This window comes from Engystomops pustulosus, chromosome 2, assembly GCF_040894005.1.
Source record: "Engystomops pustulosus chromosome 2, aEngPut4.maternal, whole genome shotgun sequence".
Classification (NCBI taxonomy): Eukaryota; Metazoa; Chordata; class Amphibia; order Anura; family Leptodactylidae; genus Engystomops; species Engystomops pustulosus.
This window is the reverse complement of record NC_092412.1, coordinates 164951625-164974532: the sequence shown is the minus strand read 5'-3', so window position 1 is coordinate 164974532 and position 22908 is coordinate 164951625. Positions and strand designations below refer to the sequence as shown.

At 42.3% G+C, this 22908-nt stretch overlaps 1 protein-coding gene across 4 annotated transcripts in view; it reads right to left on the bottom strand.

Moving 5' to 3' along the window:
• LOC140118847 (mitogen-activated protein kinase 14) overlaps positions 1-22908 on the bottom strand; it is a 337108-nt gene that overhangs the window by 228657 nt on the left and 85543 nt on the right. For 2 of the 4 annotated variants that reach the window (XM_072137218.1, XM_072137217.1), the window contains exon 5: positions 14242-14271. The exons of the other annotated variants lie outside the window; for them this stretch is intronic. In XM_072137218.1, coding sequence (XP_071993319.1) covers positions 14242-14271 — 30 coding nt within the window. The remainder of the gene's footprint in view (positions 1-14241; positions 14272-22908) is intronic. 4 annotated transcript variants of the gene reach the window in all.

The window sequence follows — 22908 nt, the reverse complement described above, 5'->3', positions numbered from 1 at the left end:
AGGTTGGAGACGGAGAGGGGGAAAAAAAACAAAGACTAAACATTTCTTTGGTAAATGGAGGAAATGGGTTGTTGCTTATTTGAATGAAAGGGAAATCACAATGCTAATGCAACCTTTTACCCTCACTCAGTGGTACCTTCTGGAAAATCTGAAGGGCACTTTGGGTAAATTAAGAGTACCATAAAACTTGATATGTACTTGAGTGTCTTATAAAATGTATCCCACTCTTGATGTTCCACTCTGTCATGTGAACTCCGGGTACCCCTAACATGTAAAACACAGCACCATGTTATAATGTCAATTTGTTTTATTCTGTTATGTCATTGAAGAGGGCGATATACCCTCACTTTTGTTGTATGTTCAATCCTGTTTGTGTGAAAAATGCAAAACCAAATAAAAAATTGTTTTAAAAAGACTCATAATTGCAGAACTTATGATTATTATCAATGGCTAATGAGGATAAATGGTAGCTTGTACTAGCTTGTACCTAGCTCTTAACGCCTTAAGGACGCAGGGTTTTTTCGCTCATTTCTTGCTCTCCACCTTAAAAAAAATCTATAACTTTTTAATTTTTACGTGTACAGAGCTGGGTGAGGGCTTATTTTGTGCATAACAAATATTACTTTCCCGTAATGTTATTTATTTTAACATGCCGTGTACTGCGTAGCTGGAAAAAAATTGGAAAAATGTGGAAAAATTGAAAAAAAAAACAAAAACTGCATGGGCGTCTAGTTCTTGTGGGCTCAGTTTTTCGACTGACTGTGCGCTCCCAATAACACCTCTACTTTATTCTTTGGTTCGGTACGATCACGGTGATACCAAATTTATATAGGTTTTATTGCGTTCTAATACATTTTCAAAAATGAAACGTGTACAAAAAAGAAAAAAAAATTTTGCAGTCTTCTGACACTAATAACGTTTTCATAATTTGGGGTACGGAGCTGGAGGAATTGTCATTTTTTTTTGCGAAATGAGACGACATTTCCATTCCTAAAATTTTGAGGTCTGTGCAACATTTCAGACATTTAGGCACCATTTCCCGTCTCGGAGGTCACCGCCGGCCGTAAGCGTTTTTATATTTTGATAGATCGGGCATTTTGGGACACGATACCTAATGTGTCTGGGATTTTTACTGTTTATTATGTTTTATATCAGTTCTATGGAAAGGGGAGTGATTTTAATTTTTAATTAATTTTTTAAACTTTTTATTTCCTTTTTTTTTACTATTTCTTAGACCATCCAGGGTACATTAACCCTATATGGTCTGATTGTTCCTACCATATACTGCAATACTTCTGTATTGCAATATATGGCATTTTTGCATGTGATTCGTTACAATGAGCCACTGGCTCATTGTAACGAATCTGCAGAATCCATTTAGCCTCGGGTCAAAAGAAGACTCGAGGCTACCATGGCAACTGATCGCCGCCCCCGATGACGTTTGGAATAAAGATGGCGACGCCCACGCCGCCATCCCCGTAATCGTATCGACCCATAGAATAAAGATAAAATGTTTGTTAGGCTAAACGGTGAACACAAAAAAAAAAAAAAAGTCAAAAATTCAGTACGAGTTCCTAAATTTTCAACAAAAGGGGATACCAACCCCAAAATGGCAACACTGGAAAAAGCATCTCATCGCGCAAAAAAAATGCCGTCACATGGCCCCAATAACGAAAAAGCGAAAATTTTATGGCCTACAAAAGGAGGCAACGAGAAAACTAAAATCCTGCTCCTTCCCTTCTGCCCCGCTGTGCACCCATAAAACAAGTAACCTCCACATGTAGGGGGTCTCTGTACTCAGGAGAAATTGCAGTACAAATTGTATGGTGGGTTTTCCATTTTTATCTTTTGGAAATGTGTAAATTTTAGGGCTAAATGAACGTATAACCAGAACAATTTGACCATTCTAAATTTCACCTCCTAAAAGCTGTTTCTGATAGTTTGAGGGGTGCAGATTTGAAAATGGGTTGGTTATATAGGGGGTTTTGATGCTAAATATGTAAAATTTAATTCAAAACACTTTATCCACAAAAGAGTAAATTACGGGGGGGAAAAAAAAAAAAAAAAAGAGTGAAAATATGGGAAATGTTATTCAGCAATTTATTTAGGTGGTAAATCTATCTACCTGAAAATGTAATGATTTCGAATTTCAAAAAAGTGAAATTTTTCAAAAAATTTATCATTTGTTTTTTTTTTTTTTGTAAATAAACGCAAAACTTATCAGCCAAAATTTACCACTAAAATGAAGTACAACATGTGGGGAAAAAACAATCTCAGAATCGTTTTGCTAAGTAACAGTGTTCAAAAGTTATAACATATAAAGCGACGCAAGTCAGAATCCAAAAAATGGTGCTGAACATTCAGCTGTAAAATGGCTGCGTCCTTAACCCCTTATCACCGACACTAGTTTTCAGCTCAATGAACAGACTCGATTTTTCAAATCTGACAAGTCTCACGATAATTGGTTATAACTTCGGAACGCTTTAACATATCCCGGTGATTTTGAGAATGTTTTCTCGTGACACATTGTACTTCATGTTAGTTATAAAATTTAAGTGATAAGTTTTGCATTTCGTTCTGAAAAAAAGTGAAAATTTGGCAAAAGTTTGTAAAAATTCTTCATTTTCCAAGTTTGAAATGTTCTGGTTTTCAGACAAGATGTAAATCTACCCAAAAAGTTTGATAATTAACATTTACAGAATATCTGCTTTATGTTGGGATGATAATTTATGCTTCCGGTCATTTTTCTAGGATGTTATGAGGTGCAGAACTTTAGGTGCGATTTTTCTTATTTTCATGAAAATTGCCAAAACTCACATTTTGAGGGACAACTCAGCTTTCAAGTGACTTTGAGACTTTGACACCCCATAAATTACCCCACTATAGAAACTTCACCCCTCAACGTATGTAAAACAACTTCTATTAAGTCTATTAACCCTTTAAGTGTTTCACATGGGTTAAAAAATATGGACCTGTGATTTAGAAACTATTGAATTTTTTTGGAAAATACATTCATTTAGGCCAAAACTGAAATTTTCAGAATAAATTAAATGATGAAACGCACTGCAACGCTTGATGCCCAATTCCTCCCGAGTGTACTGATACCCCATATGTGGTGGTAAACGGCTGTACGGGCGCACGGCCAAGTATAGAATGAATGGAGGCGCCATTCACAGCAGATTTGTATTGTCACATTGTACGACCTATAAATTTTTATTTTTTTTGGCAATACAAACATATGAGGGCTTATTTTTTATGGGATGAGATACAATGTATAGATAATTTATTTTGGGAGTCTAAAGCTTATTCTTGAGATTTTATTAACTATTTCAAGGGGGACACAAACAAAATCACCAATTTTTATTTTGGATTGTTAGCATTTTTTCCCCCCGCTCACCGTAATGTAAAAAATAATATTTTATCTTTATTCTCTGGTTCACTACGATTGCGGTGATACCTCATTTATATACTTTTTCTTATTTTTGCTTAATTTTCCTGAGCAAAACCAATATTGGAGAAAATCGCATTGTTTTTACTATTGACAACTTTTCAGGGCCATAACTTCTGTATTTTTCTGTTGTCAGATCTGGTTGAGGGCTTATTTTTTGCGAAAACAGTTGTTCTTTTCAGTCGTATCATATTAGGGAACGTAACTTTTTTTGATCACTTTTTAGAACATTTTTTGTGATGGTGTTGGATGAAAAATTGTATATTATGGGAAGTTTTCCGAGTTTTTTTTTTACGTAGTTCACCGAGCGGGTTCAATATTGATTTAGATTTATTGTACAGATTAATACGGACGCGGTGATACCAAATATGTATGTTTTTGTCTTTTATTTACTGTATATGCATTTTATGTGTTACTGGGGAGATTATGGGACTTTTATTTTATTTATTTAATTATATTATAAAAAGTTTTAATTTATTTTTTTTTACTTTTTTACATTTTCTACTTCTTGGCTTGAATAAGCGATCATCCGATCGCTTATTCAAGCCTTTACACTGCAATACACTTGTATTGCAGTGTATAGTGTAAGTAACTGAGCATGCTGCGCATGCTCAGTTACTTACAGCCGGGTCCTGCCAGGAAGGCAGGACCCGCTGAGAAGAGGAGCCGACAGCCTCGGGTCACTCGTCGGGACCCGGGGCAGCGGCAAGAGGGATCGGATCCCCCGGTAAGCACACCGGGGGGGTCCGATCCACGGGGGACACGCTTACACGCCGCGGTCATGTTTGACCGCGGCGTGTAAGGGGTTAAACACCCGGGATCGGAGTTTTTCCGATCCCGGGTGTTAGTGCCGGGTCTGGGCTGTGATATCACAGCCCAACACCGGCACTATACTGACCCGGTGTCCCGAAATCTTCTTCTGAAAGGCGTCGCGTCAGAAGAAGTACCCTTGATGACCGCCGTAGAATCCCGATAGGGCAGTCATTAAGGGGTTAAGGTGTTAATTACTTCCGAGCTCATTATTATCCTGCATTTGGCTCCTCTCCAATATACTGATCGGTCCCCCTCGAAGATCTAACAGTACCAATCTTATTTTTTCCCGCAATATAAAGCCCTAATAATACTCTTTAGATTGAGGTATAAAGTTATAGCTCTCAGAATATGGCGACACATAGGCAAATTAAGTTTCCATAAAAAGGAGTTTTTATTTGCTCAAGTAGTAAAATATAAGAAAACCTGTACATGTTTAGCATCTCCTTAATCTAACGTATAGAATATTTATATCATGTTCATTATACTGTACGGTGAACTGGTAATTGTTTAGAACAAGCAGCAAAACAACTGTTTTATTTTGTACGGTTACCGGAAAGAGGTAATAAATTTGAATCATTATGCTATTTTTACCATTAAAAAAAAAACTCAATGGAAAATATAAGTCTGCTTGCAAAAAACAAGCCCTTATATGCCCATGTCAGATAAAAAGTTACAAAGTTATCTTTTGGAATTTGAGCATGAAAAAAAACATAAAAAAGGTCTGTGTCCTAAGGTCCATTTAGGTCGTGTCCTTAAGGTTATAAATCAATTCAACTGTGATTTCACACTGATGCACCGGTTTATAGCCCAATCATTGTATTGTACACTTACTGCCTTAATCTTGGAATATTTAAAATATTTATATATTCTTTATATATGTAGGCTTGTCATATGGTATATCTATCTTTACTTCATTGCCTCCCACAGGTTTCTCACTAGAATACGAGACAGCTTTTGGACAAATAACTAAGCAGGTTCAAATATCACACACTATATTGTAGCTACATAGACACCTCTCCTGCAAGTCAAACGCCTCCTACATGCTTGTTTCAGCAAAGCTAAATTAAATATCAAAGACCACTTTCTTTTAACATATGTTGGATAGTCAAATCTGTGCACATCTATTGTTCACACCTTACACGTTTTATGGTGCCCATTGTGTCAGCAGGACTCACATTCATTTAGCCAAAAAAAATTACAATTTCAAAATTTCACACAATTTTGTTTTATCCCCAGTAAAGCAATTAAAGAGTTAACAGACTTCATAAAATTTGTTTTACGCACATTAAAGCATGCAATTTCTATAATTTCGCACCTAAAGTTCAAAGCCCCATAACATCCTACAAAAATGAGAGGATGCATGAAAACCATGTCAACATGAAGCAGACATTCAATAAATATTAGTTAGCAAGCATTTTTGCTGTTTTGACTAGGTGTTGAAAAAGAAGAACATTTTGAATTTCGAAAATTGAGAATTTTTTAAAATTTCCACCAAAATTTTTACAGAGCAAATTATAGCTCCAACATTTTTTAACATGAAGTAAAATAGGGTCACGAAAAAACAATTTCAAAATCACTTGGACATGTAAAAGCGTTCCAAAGTTAGGGTTATAGGGACATATGGCAGATTTGAAAAAAATGGGCCATGTCAGGTAGGTGAAAAGTGGCTTAGGGGGCAAGAGGTTAAAAATCATCTCAAATTACAGTTATGCTTTAATTTATGTTTTTCTATTGTATCAAATACTTATTTAAAAGGCAAATAATTGATTCTTACAGCATACAATGTTATTTTTTAGATTTTTTTTTTTAGAATGTCTCACAGTGGAAGTGTACAGTGTGGTGAAATTCTTTTTACTTGGAAAAACTTGCAAAATTAGCAATGCAACAAATAGTTATTTTCTATCATGGTATCATTGACCTGTTTTACTCAGGACACAAATTGAGCATAAATCACACCTTATACAGCACCAGCACCAGTCCTGTCGTCATCGGTGAGCGGAACGCCGCACATCACTGCCCCATCACACCCGGTGGGAGCGTTCAGATGCCGGCACAGACTGCCGCGACTTGTGGTAAAGGAGAGAAGGGGAAGCAGCCAGAGCGAGTGGCCAAGAGGGCGCCGATGCGCGAAAGTAAGCAGAAGGAGGGGAGTGAGGCGGCCGCAGTGCGGCTCAGTTAATTCGCCCACACCTCCCCCCAGGCATCTCCAAGTAAGAGAATGGCCCCTGTCAGCCCCAGCTCTGCAAGTCCTGTTGAGACAGCAGCAGCAGGACCTTCAAGCTCCAGTGTGACACCCACCCCAGAGCCTGCCCAGGGGCTATGTACACCACAAAGGGCCTGCTCGTGATAAGGGCAGCAGTACCCCCACGCATTCTGCAACAGCAGCAGAGAAGGAAAAGGCAGCCACAGAGCCTACACTCCAAGATGTTCTATCTGCTGTGGCTCTGTGTAATTCCAACCTTGATTTGCACATGATATGTATAATATTAATGAAAGAGTGAAGGAGATGGAGGGAAGGATTAGCACTGTGGAGGATGCTGTTCCACCTATGCAAAGAGATATAAGAAGATGTAACCAGGATGTTCAAAAAGATGTAACCAGGATGTTCGTGCACTATTTGACAAAACGGACGACCTGGAGAACAGGCTTAGAAGAAATAACGTTCGTCTAGTGGGCGTTCTGGAGAAAGCGGAAGGGAGAGACGCAGTTGCTTTCTTTGAACAGTGGCTAATCGCCACCTTTGGGCGAGACCAGTTGACGCCCATGTTCGCCACTGAAAGAGCCCAGAGGGTCCCGACCCGACCCTTGCCAGCAGGAGCGGCCCCAGACCCATACTGATAAAGCTTCTTCACTTCAGGGACCATGACCTGATATTCTGCCACACGAGAAATAAACCGGATATCAAAATGTGGGGGGTCACAGAGTCTCCTTCTATCCGGACTTTTCCTCTACTATTCAGAAACGGAGAGCCCTCTTTACCGACGTGAAGAGGAGATTGCACTCGGCGCAGGTACCATATGCCATGTTATACCCGTCAAGGTTGCGGGTAGTAGGTTTGGGTGAGACCCACTTCTTCGACCAGCCGAGAGAGGCCATGAACTGGCTTGATATTAATGAACGCCGCATCCAGCGACCAGAAAGGGAGTGACCCTGGGAAAACCTGGAGTGTGTAATATCCTACTCTCATATGGGGGATGGGAGCTATCTGCTCAGTTGCCATAGTTAACTTCTTGGAGTTGTGTTGATTTGATGCCAGGACCATACGTCTATTGTTATACGCACCGGAGTGGTTTACCTCGGATATTACTTGTTCACCAAGCAGGAACTTTCACAGCTACAAGGATCAGGATATTAGATACCACCGGTACAATTCTGGCTAACTGTAAGGCCCATATGACTGCATCACACTTCAGGGAATCACACGCAACTGTATATAATCCCAGGAAGGTATGGCGGATACCTTTAATGTTATTGCATGGAATGTGAGGGGTATGGGAGATGCCAATAAGAGCTGTGCTTTATCCCAGCTACTCAAAAAATACCAACTGACAATTGTGTGTCTCTTGGAGACACATTATACAGCTGACACTGTGGGAAAGTTCCGTGGGTAGGGCAGCAATTCCACTCTACATACACCACTCATGCCAGGGGAGTTAGTGTGCTGAGCCACAGGTCCATACCCTTTCAGTGCTCCAGACAATTCATTGACTCAGAGGGCAGGTATGCGTGTCTGTTCTGCACTCAAGGACTACAATACAACCACTGTACACGGCGGACGTACTGAAACATTCTGTGTTTGGCTGCTGACTCCCCCACAAACTCAATCCTAATAGTAGGGGATTTCAATAACTATCTGTTCCTAGATAAATTCCATCAGAAAATTCCATCAAAATCCATTGCCAAAACTACACCTCACACTTCACTGGCCAGGGTGCTAGGGGAGGTGGGGCTGCTGGAAATTTGGAGATACCGCAACCCTACTTCGAGAGCATACTCCTGTTATGCGGCCTCTTATCGTAGCAGGTCTAGGATCTGGCAATAGGTTCAGAACATATGATGACCAAGGTAAGGGGTGTAGAATATCTGGCCTGCAGTATATAGGACCATGCACCACAGAGCGAGAACAATGTGTAAAGTCAATCCATTTTGGTTAGAATTGCTAGGAAATGAGTTGGAGGTGGATCTACAGAGATTCTTAGAATACAATGAAGGTTCAGTCCCACTTCTTGCATTATGGAACGCCAGTAAAGGCGAAGCAAGGGTCTTACTATTCGCCTGCATCTCCAGGTATAAAACCAAATCCAGGGGACTACTGGTGGAACTGGAAAAGCGCGTAAATGATACAGAGGGACAGTTCATAGTGTGCCCAGATAAAAGCTCCAAATATAACTGGGAAGAAGCCCAAGCCTTATAGAAGGATCAAGTATTGGACAATATACGTAGACTATTTACCGTCATGCATGTCTCCTCCCGTTATACCGGCACAAGGGCGGTTATCTCTCTCGACGCTGCCAAGGCTTTTGACGGCGTTGAGTGGGAGATTTTATGGGCAGTGTTAGGTAGAATGGGCTTTGGGCCCAAATTTGTGCCACTCGCAAACGGAAAACTATCAGATAGCTTTGTATTGGAAAGGGGGACAAGGCAGGGCTGCCCATTATCCCCCCTCCTCTTTGCATTGGCCATAGAGCCGTTAGCTTGCCAGATCAGAGAGACCCAGAGAGTGGGATTTAAATGCGATGACACGGATGAGCGGGTTGCACTCTATGCAGATGACAATTTGCTGTTTTTAGGGGACGTATATATAGCTCACTGCACCCAATGATACAGCTCATCACGGAATACGGCAGCCACTCTGGTCTCAAAATTAATTGGAGACAAGTCCTAGTCCCGGAGGATGGGCTTAACCCTGACATACCGCTCGACTCTCTCTCCCTTAAAAAAGTTAGCGAATTTAAATACTTGGGGGTGGTGGTATCCAGCAGGCCACAGGAGTATGTGCAGAACAATCTGCTCCCACTGTTGGACCGGTTCCAGGTTAAAGTGAACACCTGGTGTAAGCTAAAACTAACGGAAGTAGGCAGATGTAATTTAATCAAGATAGTTTTAATGCCACAGCTATTATTCATAACTCCCCAGTATGGATACCTAGGAAACACTTCTACAGAGTTGACACAATATTTAGGGGATTAATTAGGAAAAAAGGACACCTCAGAATTAAACTGGAATCCCTTCAGAGAGGAAAGGGGGACGGAGGCCTAGCAGTACCAAATCCTTGGGTGTACTTCATTACAGCGCAGTTACACCACTTCTGGGGGTGGGGCACAAGAGAGGAATATGGAACAGGGGGCCGGATAGCCACAGAGGACTCACCATGGGCCATACACGTTCTTGAGGCAGGAAGAGGGGAGAGAATGAGACCAGTATACCCCACATTGGTGTTACAATAGAAGGTGTGGGATAGAGGGAAGAGCATGCTGGGATTGACAGGTGTGAGTGGCCACACACCCATTTGGCATAATACAACATTTGGGTAATTCATGAAAATGGAAGAACCCCAATTCTGGTCCAGTAGGGGCATTGTGTCCATGTAAGAGATTCAGACCGATGAGGAGTTAAAAAGCTTTGAAACCATTAAGGAGGCATATCAAATACCAAACACTGCCTTCTTCAGGTATTTGCAGTTAAGACATGCTTATAAGTCCGAGAAGCAGCCTCTAGACATGACAGTGCATAGACTGGGTGTATTAGAATCACTCCTGCTATCTGGCTCCTCTAATGGGCCCATTTCGCTGCTGTATGGGGCACTGCAAGACAAATTCCTTCAAGGCACCACATTCTCCAGCAGATCCAAATGGGAGACTGATATAGAGCCACTTACAGACACTCAATGGGACACTATCCTTTCCCTAACACCAGTGCTCTCCCTCAGCGAGAGCAGGAGATTCTCAAAACTACTATTGCTGCACAGGGCTTAAAAAACGCCAGCTCTGCTAGCTAAAATAGTGGCCAGGTCGGACTCAAACTGCCCAAAATGTAACATGCCTGAAGCAAACTTGATGCATATGTACTGGGAATGTACACAGTTAGGTGGGTATTGGAAAAAAAAAGTACTGGATATTATTTTTAAGGTATATTGAATACGATTAGAGACATCCCCACGGATCTGCTGGAAGATGATATGACCATCACATGACATTATTGGCATGTCCCGCATATTGTATCAGGCACACAAATTAATACCGTCCAAATGGATCCAACCGCTTCCCCCCACTATTAAGGAGCTGAAGGAACGACTCAATTAAGTAATCAGGCTAGAAAAGGGAGTATATAAAAAAAGAAAGGCTATGAAAAGTTTGATGCCGTGTGGGGACCATGGATTGCTACACCAGGTCTCCCCTCCAGGTTCTTGATAAACCCTATGTCCTTTTGAGACGGCCTTACTATGTTTGTGAGAAGTTATACAAATAATATCGGCGGTGTCTAGTGTCGGAATGAGCGATGCATGTCTGAGGTAATTGGGATAACTAAGATGATATCCTGCTGTCCATGAAGATGGATACGCAAGAACATGAACAGAATTACCTCCGTGGCAGAAGACCAAGTTACGGACTCCTACAGAACTGTACTGGGGTTTGGGATGGGGGCCAGTGGGGGGGGGGGGGGGAATGTTTGTTGGGATTTGTCCTCAATGTTGTAAATGGAAAATGCGATGGAGTTGCTTCAATAAAAATTATCTGATTTAAAAAATAAATAAATAAAAAGGGAGAAAAATAACAGAAACTTACAACTTAAAGTGTAACCGTCATTTTAAACTTTTCATATGTTGTAGGGCAGGTAATTTTAAGCACTTTTGCAATTGGATTAGTTACCTGAATCTTGCTCCTTCCTCTTGTATTCTGCAGACTTCTCCTAGATGGCAGAGACTGCTCAGATAGCTGTCACTATGGACATTCCGTCTTCATAAAGAAGCCAGACTACGGAGGAAGAGACACGCCCCCCTCTCCCTGCAATCAGCTGATCACCACATGTGTCACTGCCCCAGCACTCAGCCATGTGCAGGGAGAAGGCCTCACTAATGTAGTAACCAAGCACCTGCATTTCTCTCTCCTCAGCTTTCCCTACACTTGTGTATAACAAGACACAGACAGAATCTGCAGCCCCCCCCCCCCCCATCACCTCACACAAGTAAGTGGCAGGAGACAATCTCCAAGATAGATAGATAGATAGATAGACAGATAGATATGATATAGATAGGATATACATAGATTGGAGATAGAAAGATATGAGATAGAAAGACAGATAGGAGATAGAAAAATATGAGAGATAGATGATAGATAGATAGATAGATAGATAGATAGATAGATAGATAGATAGATAGCTCTGGTCTCATTGGTCGGCACCTTGTGCTTGTGATGAGGTGACAGGAGGCAGGCTCCGCCACTCCATCTTGTTGATTGTAGTTTTTTGAGAGCTGGAAACCATGGTTGCTATGGGGGAATATACTTTGAGGAATGATTCCCAGGGACACCTGGAGCAGAATTATGTATTTTAGGGGTTTTTTTTGCTTGGAATGACGGTTACGCTTTAAAGTAAATCATGATTCCCTGGAGGTGGGAGAAATATGGAACACCCAGCTTGTCAAGTAGCCCCCATAAAGCAAACCCCATTTCCTGTATTTCATATTGTTTTATTTCTTCTCAGTTTGGTTCAGGTTTCAGAACCTCCCATTTATTAATTAGTCCACAAGGTCATTCAGGATTGGCCAAAGTGTTAATGAGGGGGGAGAGTCCAGCAATATTTAACCCCTTAAGGACCATGCCCTTTTTCGTTTTTGCGTTTTTATTTTTCACTCCCCACCTTCAAAAATCTATAACTTTTTTATTTTTCCGTGTACAGAGCTATGTGATGGCTTATTTTCTGCGTAACAAATTGCACTTTGTAGTGATGGTATTAAATATTCCATGCCGTGTACTGGGAAGCGGGAAAAAAATTCTAAATGCAGTGAAAATGATGAAAAAACACATTTGCGCCATTTCTTGTGGGCTTGGTTTTTACAGCTTTCACTGTGCGCCCCAAATGACAGGTCTATTTCATTCATTGGGTCAATACGATCACGAGGATACCAAATTTGGATAGGTTTTATAATGTTCTCATACATTTACAAAAATTAAAACCTCCTGTACAGAAAAAAAATTCTTCATTTTGCCGTGTTCTTGCGCTAATAACTTTTTCATACTTTAGTGTACAGAGCTGTGAGTGGTGTCATTTTTTGCGACTTCTGATGACGTTTTCAATGCTTCTATTTTTAGGACTGTGCGACCTTTTGATCACTTTTTATAAAATTTTTTCTATTTTTCAAAATGGCAAAAAAATGCCATTTGCGACTTTGGGCGCTATTTTCCGCTACGGGGTTAAACGCAGTGAAAAACGGTTATTATATTTTGATAGATCGGGCATTTTCGGACGTCGGCGATACCTAATGTGTTTCTGATTTTTACGGTTTATTTATATTTATATCAGTTCTAGGGAAAGGGGGGTGATTTGAATTTTTATGTTTTTTTAATATAATTTTTTTTTTTTTTACTTTTTTTTATTTACTTTTTTTTACTATTTTTCAGACTCCCTAGGGTACTTTAACCCTAGGTTGTCTGATTGATCCTACCATATACTGCCATACTACAGTATGGCAGTATATGGGGATTTTGCATACCATCTATTACAATGTGCAGATCGCACATTGTAATAGATAGCCTCGATCATGACAGCCTGGGATCTTTGTGTGATCCCAGGCTGTCATGGCAACGGATCGCCGCTCCCCAGTGACGTCACGGGGAGTGACGATCGGAACCAAGATGGCGGCGCCCACGCGCCGCCGGCTCTTTAATGCCGCCGGCAGCTTTGCCGGCGGAGATCAAAGGGTTAACACCCGCGATCGGTGCAAGCACCGATCGCGGGTGTTAGCGACGGGCGTTTGCTTCATTATGAAGCAAATGCCCGGTGAGTATGAAGAGGGCTCAGCCTGTGAGCCCTCTTCATACTCCCCCATGCGCAGTAAGACGTAAGGGTACGTCTTATTGCGCTATGGGGTTAAACAGTTCTTTGTTTCCCAGGCAACATGTATAAATGGGTGGGGGGGGGGTAGTTGCAGAGGAGAGGTGACCAAATGGCTTTTGAAGTCACCACAGAACATTCTGCAGGTCAGAGTTTATCTGGCTGTAAAGATCTCCAGGATGTTGTAAACGCTGCCTGGAGCTTCAATAGATGCCGATTGTAATATATCTCAACAAAGTTAGTAATTGCCCTAGTTAAACAAATCTTACACATGCAAGATTAATATTTTCCTTGACATTTATAATTGTAAATCCAGACCAAAAAATGTATTTCCCCAGTGACAATTGGAGTTTCAAAATTTTTTGCTGTAATTGGACCAAGGATTATCATTAGATAATCATAATAATAAAGCTTCATTACAGACATTTAACAGCTGATCATTGCAGTCTGGGACTAAAGTAAAGCATCTAGAGATCTTAACCAGAAGTCACAGTGGGCAGAGGGGTCCGTCTTTAACTAGGGGTCGTCTGTAAGTCGAGTGGTCCTTAAGTAGGGGACCACCTGTAATAAAAACAGGAATAATTTTTTCTTGACGCTGAAATGACGGACTGTTCTTTTCCTTTCTACAAATAGGTATTTTCCCCCACTAAGTTCAAAGTTTGTTGAAACATTACAGATTATTTAAGTGAGAAATCTTCCAAGTTTTAATTATGTTGTAAAGCCTACATCCATTATATATATATCCTGTAAAAGAATGCAAGAGATAAAAATATTCACATACACTTCATTCACATAACATGTTAGTTTTTTTTTTCAACTAAAACAGAAATAAGCAGAGACTATTGGCATATACACAAATCAGTTAGCAACTTTTAAATCATTTTTCATATATAGGGTTATTAAACACATATAAAATAGATAGTACTTACTCTATGAATGATACCAGCTGAGTGGATATACTATGGGAAAAAAAAATAGGATTACAAATAGGATATAAAAACAAAATCTAAGTAGTACATGAATGCATAGGCAATCCACAGTTATAAGATCCCTAAACAATTTAAGGTAAATTTCACAATAATGTGGTCAGTAAGTGACTTATGAACCATGCATTTTCGTGTTTTACAAACTGACCGCACTGAGAGGGAAAGGACTCTTTGCATCACACCGATGTATGTTGTAAGGACGTCTCTGCTGCCCTGCCAAACAGAAGCCGTGAGCTAATAATAATAACGGACACTGGGTCAAGGAGTAATAGTTCTCATTATTGAAAGTTTGCCAATTAAAGCCACCTTGCCATCAATGGTCCACTAGGGGATTCTGGAAAATATGCAAATACATTTTCCTAGATGGAACAACTAAAACCATGCACATTTTGCGTAGTTGTAAGGCAGCCCTTGCAAGGTAGCAAAAGAGGCGTGGTTTTCCTTGTCCCATCTTCATAACAGACATAAGGATAGTAGGATGCAAAACTCTAAAATAGATTTTTTAATATTTTTTAATATCTGTATTTCATAAGATAATGCTGACCTAAATTATTTGTGCCAGAGATCAGTTTTTGCAACAGGAAAGTTGAGGAGAAATTAAAAAGCCTTTATTCCAGAAGTATTATGGCATCCAAAACATATTTTCAGGACATCGACGCATTTCAAGCACTTTCTGTGCTCTTACTCATGATTGTTTCAGCATGTGGAGGGGGAGGACACATAGTGTCTTTTATGTGTTTCCGGACAATAGTATTTTGGCCCAATGCTGATGTCATAACCCTTAGTGAGATATAAAAAAAACAATATTACATCATTAAAACCATGTTCCAAACATGGATCATACATTAGAAATAGTGTACAGATCTCCCAGAAAAGAAAATATATGTGGTTGCTAATAAATACAACATAATTCATATGAATCGGGTGCTTGATTTGTTATTGACGGTCACTGTAGTAATTCAATTAAAGCCTCTGAGCTGGTTGTTGTCAGAGGTCACTAAAGTAAGAAGTCAGGAGACCCCCCCCCCAAAATTGTAAAAGACAATATCACTACTAATGATCTCCACTGGAAAGAGGCAGACACCACCCATGACGATTATAAGCTATGAAGCATGAAAATCTGCTGTGGCGAGTCCGGGATGCGGCCGTATTGTTCTAGTGAGGATCTGGATGCATACCACTGGGAGACAAGGAAGAGAAAAAAAAATATATACATATATCTCTTTTTGAGAGATTAAATTTTGTTTGCATAATTTTTGCTGTTAATATCCTTAGATCCTTTTGTACTCTTTCTTGTAATCTCATAGTCGGTTCTCTCCTTTACTGGAGAGAATTATGTGTTTTTGATGTTAAAGGTGGTGGCATTACCTACTTTGTTATCATGTGTGTCCAGTGACTGCATGACATTTAACAACAATCAAAATCAGAATTACTAAATTTGTTAGGAACCGTACTGCTAAATATTTACTGTGGTTTAGTATCATCGCCTTTAATAAAATATTTTCTAACAGTAAGGTCTCTTACAAATGTATTATGATAAGATAATCCTTTATTAGTCCCACAGTGGGGAAATTCACAGCGTTACAGCAGCAGAGAGAATACAGAGAATGTAGAACAAACAATAACAGAACAATATTATTAGGGATAAATGAACAAAAAGAAGGAAAAAAGATAAAAAGAAAAGAAAAGAGATAAAAAGACAAGAAAAAGAAGAAAAGCAATGATCGGCAGTTGATATTTGTGGATGGGACCTGCAGGGACTGGTTAGGAGTTGAGCACAGGTTAATTCTGTTTGGGCCTTCTTTGTTCAACAGCCTGATCGCAGCTAGAAGGAAGGACTTTGACTTGGGGTGAAGCAGTCGGTCACTGAAGGTGCTCCCTCAATAGCATTACAGTCTCATGCAGTCTCAGGGAGCTATTCTCCAGAATAGATTTCAACTTTCACAGTGTCCTCCTCTCAACTATCACCTGCACTGTGTCCAGATGGCCTTACAGCTTTATAACAGTAATCCAAATGGGTCCGAAGAACATGGGTCCGAAGACCACCCCATCTCGCGGTCCAGCAAACGGGACCCCACAGAACCGTGGGTCAACCGTTCCTAGGGGCGGAACATCACCGCTGAGCTCAGCGGAGAAGGAGATGCCGGGGAAGGAACGGCCAGGAGTCAGAGACGAGGCGACACTGTCAGCGTGTCGGCTGAAGAGGATTCGTCCAGGCCCAGCGGCGATCAGGCAACAGGTGCCATCGGAGGAGCCGGTCCTTCATCTCCAGGTGAGCGAGGGATTGGCTGATGTGTCGCCAGAGGGGTGCAGGAGCAGGGGGGATAAGGTGATCTCAGACCGGTCCCTCCCCCCCCTTTCCATTTCTCTTACAATCCCAGGGGTCACACCCTGCCAGTATATGTGATGCAGGGGCGCACAACAGACACACTACCTCACCTGCTCACTAAAGCATCACTTGATTCACGGGAAAGTGCCCTAGCTGCATGTTATAACAGGCCAGAAGACCCCCGGAACACATCTCAGTACGCCGTGGCACCACAACCGACGGAAAAACTGGGATCCCCTGACTCCCCCGCTTCAGTTGGACCCATGGGACAACGGGCGCAGACACACACTCTACTCTCCCCAACGATGTCCCCACGACTATTTGTGGCGACGCAGTCACCGGATCCTATGGCTACCCCTCATCTGTACATCTCCAGTCCTATCCACATCATCTACCTCACAAGCTTTTATGTCTCCATCATTTAATACACAGCAAGCTACAATACTACCACAAGTTCTAGATTGGTCTGACGGAATTGCGCAACTTCAAAAGTCATCTGAAGGCAATACCCACGAAGGAACATATGGAGTGCTATGTGTCCCGCCTTGGAAGCCATACAAAACCAAACAGATTCGCATACAGCCGTACTAGCGACTCATGCCTACCAACTGCAATACCTCTCAGACCAGATTGAGGACTCCAAAAACAGAGGGAGGAGGAACAACATTAGGGTACAGGGGCTGCCAGAAACAGTAGATTCTGCAAATCTACATGAAGCTCTCCGCATTATCTTTAACAAAGTACTAGAAGTACCGGAGGACACCCCCTGGAACAGGATAGGGCCCACCGGGCGTTGCATGCCCGTCCATCTTCATGTGATCCTCCTAGGGACGTAATCTGCAGGGTGCAACGGTACCAAATAAAGGAAGCCGTAATGACTAAAGCGAGGTCTTGAAACCGAATCACATACCAAGGGACTGCTGTACTGCTGTTACCCGATCTCTCCAGACTGACGCTTCTTAAAACAAAGGCCCTTGCTGGAAATCCTGTGACAACGTAACATACCGTACAAGTGGGGCTTCCCATTTAGGCTTTAAATCCATCATGGCAGCCTCACCTATGTGATTCGTCATCCGGGAGATGCGGCATTGGTGGCAAAAACCCTCAAACTGTCAGCTACGGACTTTCCGGACTGGCCATCAATCCCAACTCCGATGTGACAGCAACCACGTCCGCTCCCTCAACGTGCACCCAGAGTAAGGGTGGGAAATGGCAATAGGAAATGGCCCATCGACCAGCGGAGGCGCCCACAGGACTAGAACTTAAAGTCTGCTCGTCCACAGATAACACACAGCTCTTCGAGAGTATCCTTTCTATATTTAGGGTCTGTGGCAAGCGAATATTTGTTCCTCTATTTTTGCAAAGTATTCTTATTGATGTATAATTAGTTAGCTGGGTTACACATATTTAAGATAATATCAGTTATTTAGATCAAGACACGGGAGCCTCGGGCGTGGGCTCACTTACTGGTTCGGCCTGTCTCCACTCAGGGCAGCGTATTTAGCTAGTCTGCACACGCAGTTTACAAATTCCTACCTTTGTAACGACTGGAATAGGTTAAGCCTTTTTTTTTATATATATTTTGTTTATCTGTTATCGGGTTACCTGTTAGTGAGTGTGAGTGTCTTTCTGTGTCTAGCCCCCACCTTCCTGTCGTCATCACATATCTAAGATCCATGCATCTCAAGGGGTCCCTACACCAGGGCTTAAGTTTCAGCACTACTTCCCGGGCTCCCTCCCTTCCCTCAATCCCTTATCTAAGATAATTTTTCCCTCCTGATAGCTGTTGAGTAGCGGACGCCTCACGGCAACTTTAAAGATTGGATCCTTGAATGCCAGGGGCCTAAACACTCCTCAGAAAAGATCACAGATACTATATGGAATGGATAGAAAGGGTGTGAAAATCTTATTTTTACAGGAGACCCACTTCAAAACTGGACATTACCCGGAAGTCAAAAACCGATATTTTAACACCTGGTTCCACAGCACTAACCCATTGTCAAACTATAAGGGAGTCTCTATTGCTGTCCACCGCTGCATCCCGCATGTGCTTCTGGACAGATTGTTAGAAAAGGACGCTTTCATCAAAATACAAATTTATGGGGATTTTCACCCTTGCAATTCTGTACTTAGCCAATCGCTCCCCAATCCCAGCCTGTAGGAAAATTCTTCAAGATCTAGCAGGGTTCACGGGAAATCAAACATACTATAGAATGTCATTCCCTTATGCAGAACCTCCGCTCAGAGGACCTACCGATGAAGTGGGAAGCCTTCAAATGTGAGTTATGTTGTCGTTTTACGGAGCATGGAGTTAGATTAAAGAAGGAAAACACATTTAAACTCACCTCCCTACTACAGTGGTTACAAATACTTGAGCAGCGTCATAAGGCAAAACGGTCCACTGAAGACCCTGCTGACCTCATTTTAATAAGAGATGAGAAAAGGGCCTCACTAGACAGTAAAACGCTGTTTCAATTTAAGGTCCGCCTTTATGAACACGCAAATAAATGTGGACGCCAGCTCTCTAGACTCCTGCACCCTAGATCAGGCTCAACGGACATACCTCGCATCAAGACCGTTGGGGCTGGGGAAACACAACCTGGCCGAAATCAGTTCGGAGTTTGGCGCGTAGTACACTCAGCTATATAATATCAAGGGTTCGTAAATCAGTCACCCATGACCAGAAAAATACAAGACTACATAAAAGAGACGGCTTTGCCCTTCATAGCAACAGATGAGATAGAGAATTTCAGTGAAGATTTCAGTGAAGTAGAGGTAGCCGATGCTATAAAAAACACACCGGTAGGGAAAAGGCCAGGGTCAGACGGATTCTCTCCTGCCTTCTATAAGTCGTTCAGGGAAACACTGTCCCCGTTCATGACGCAGATGTTCAATGCCATCTCCCAACATACAGCTTTTCAACCCCAGTCCTTGGAGGCTAACAGTGTACTGTTGAAGCCTGACAAGGACCCCTTATCACAGACCAATATCACTATTGAACGTATACCTGCAGTTATACTCTAAGGTCCTGGCAGATCGCCTGGCCCCTCTTCTCACGAAAACTTGATCAAGACTTTTAGTCTCATGCAACAGGCTCAGAAGAGGTCTGTCCCCTCCTGTCTTCTATCAATAGATGCGGAAAAGGCCTTTGATAGGGTGCACTGGGGCTTTATGTCGGCCACTCTAACGCACCTCGGGCTTGGTCCGAAGTTTGGGGGGAGGGTCAGGCCCTATACAACCAGCCCACTGCTAGAGTCAGGGCTAATGGGTTCTTCTCTAAACCAATGCGCATTAGAAATGGAACGTGCCGGGGAAGTCCCCTCTTACCCCTTCTATACGTGATAGTAATGGAAAATTTAGCTACAGCCATCAGAAATGATCCCAGCATACATGGCATTCAAGTTGGTCAGTGTCAATACAAAATGGCACTCTTTGCTGCTGATCTCTTGCTCTATGTTTCCCAACCGAGGATTACACTCCCCACCTTACTGAAGGAATTCGAGAGGTATGGCCAATTGAGTTATTTTAATTTTAACTACTCCAAGATGCTCAACATCTCTCCCTTATACTGAAGTACAGTCTGTCAGGGACCACTTCCCTTTCTGCTGGCGAACAAAGTTGATTAAACATCTGGGGATTCAGGTGCCAGTAGACCTCTCCAAGCTATACACACACACAACTACCTACCATTGCTGGAGCGTACATTAAAAGATCTGGAAGGATACAACAGGAAACAGTTATCCTGGTTTGGGCGAATCAATGTCATAAAAATGGACATCCTACCCCGCCTTCTCTCTATTTTTCAGGGAATCCCAATTACACCCCCTCCTCATTTTTCAAATAAATCCGGTCAGCACTCCTCCGATTCATATGGGACTCAACTCGCCTACGGATTGGGTGGCGGTTCCTGGTTAGGCCAAAATCAGCGGAGGGTGGGGGGGGAAGGTACCGGACTTTAAGCTCTATCACCGGGCCCTCGTAGCATAACCACTTGTCCACTTAGCAATGGGTCCGATTGGAACAGTATAGCTCCTCGTTCCTTATTAAGGTATTACCATGGGTATCTTCCCAACATGTGGATATAGAATCCCATACACTGTTCTTGGTCCCAACACCGAAACTCTGGAGAGCCCTCACCCATAACAAAAATCCTGTCTCAACCTTTAAGCCCATTAACGCCTCTATTCCGTAATCCTGGCTTCCCGCCGGCATTCTCCAGGATAATGTTTCAGGGTCGGTATAGTCATGAAGACCTTGGTATGCATGACATATTGGGAGAGGCACCAATTCCATCACACCAAGAATTAGTGGGACTGGCGACCTCTTCTAACCTATCGTGGTTGGAGTTGACTCAACTGAAATCATTCCTCCAACATCCGGGATCTGGGGCATCTTTTAACAAACAACTTACCCCATTTGAGGCCCTTTTTAGGTTAGACTCCCCTCCCGAACACTGCATCTCTCAAATCTATAACCTCCTCCTGAAGGAATCGAACACCACTCCCTATGTGGCTGGCTGGGAGAGGGACCTTAACACTTCACTGTCTGCAAAGGATTGGGATAAGGCATTTTTGTTTAGTCATAAGCTCTCGGTGGCCAGTTCATCCCAGGAACAAAACTACACAATCCTCACTAGATGGTATAGGGTCCCGACCCTCCCGCACTCCATCTACCCTTCAATCCAGGACACATGCTGGAGATGCGGCACAGACAAAGGCACTACGCTACACATTTGGTGGGAGTGCAGCGAAATTTCGCATTTCTGGAATCAGGTGTTTGATATCACGTCTCTATTCATAGGGCAGTCAGCCCCCAAAATACCTGAGATCGCTCTAATCTCAAAACTACCCGGGCCTACTGGAAGTCAAAAATGTAATCTCCTGAGATTTTCACTTATTGCAGCAAGATCAGTAATACCCAGGAAATGGCGAACCAATATACCTCCCACAATCTCTGAATGGGCACAGGAAATTATATATATACATCATATGGAGGGATCCATTGCAGACATTGCGGACAGTGGGGAGAAATTTTTAAAACTATGACAACCTTGGATTATATTCAGGGATTCAAGGACATCCTGAGCCCAAAACCTCAGACAAGCCTGTAAACACTGTGTATCCCTATATCTTACCAGAACATGCACTACATTGTCGAGCTCATTATTCTCCTTCCTAGACCCCCCACCCCCCACCCCTCCTTCTTTGTCTCACCCTTTGTTAGTTGAATGATTGTGTTTGTTTGTCTCCGTATACACCTGCCCAGAGGCCATATCAGACCTACAATCAAGCATGCAAGGCTGGCATTTGGAACTACTCCAGACGGTCAGACGGTACTTTCTTAGAAGCCCCCATATGGTTGCTACCAATTTTGGCACTTACAGGAGGTGGTACAAACCCATTCATGCAACTCGTATCACAGTACCATACAGAGACCCCAAGAATAATAAATCCTAATGAGACTCCTATACACAACACTCTTCATTAAAGGGATAGATTTTATGATTCCATATGAAGCATGTTCCTTCTGATTAGTTATTGACAGAAATGGCTGGCAACTTATTTTTAACAGTATATTCATAGTACCTGTATTTCATATATGATGTGTTATATATGTATTATTGAAGTTTGTTCTGTTATCCCTGGCTTGAAATTAATAAACTGATTTAACACATATAGGAATTCACTGCCTCAATGTCTGTCCCCTGGATAAGCACTGATTGAGAAGGAGGACTGTGCTTGCGGAAGTCCACCACCATTTCCTTGCTGTTCCCAGCATTAAAGGGGTTATCCAGGTTTTAAAAATTACTTAGGGTCGGGCTGGGGTGGGCTATTTAAAAATAACAAACGTGTACTTACCTCCTCCGGTGCCGCCGATGTCCTGTGCCGCAGTCCCTTTGATATGTGCCCCTGTTTGTTTACAGGGAATTTCTAGTCCATGCTGTGGCTGGCTCCTCCCATCTGTCCCTATCTCTCAGCGTTTTAAGCGCTGGGAGATGGTGTCGGATGGGAGCTTCCGACCGGCCTGTGAGCCCTTGTAATGAAACCGGCGCACAGAGGAGACGGGCCGGGTCGCGGGACGTCAGGGGCGCCTGACGAGGTAAGTACATGTTTATTATTTTTAAATAGCCCTCCCCAGCCCGGCCCTCAGTAATTTTTAAGACCTGTGAAAAATGAAGAGGAAGGGAGACAGAACTGTACCTTGAGGTGCACCTGCACTACTCACCAGAGTGTTCTACACACAATCCAGATGCCTGTAAGGTGGGAGGTGCAGGTGTGTGA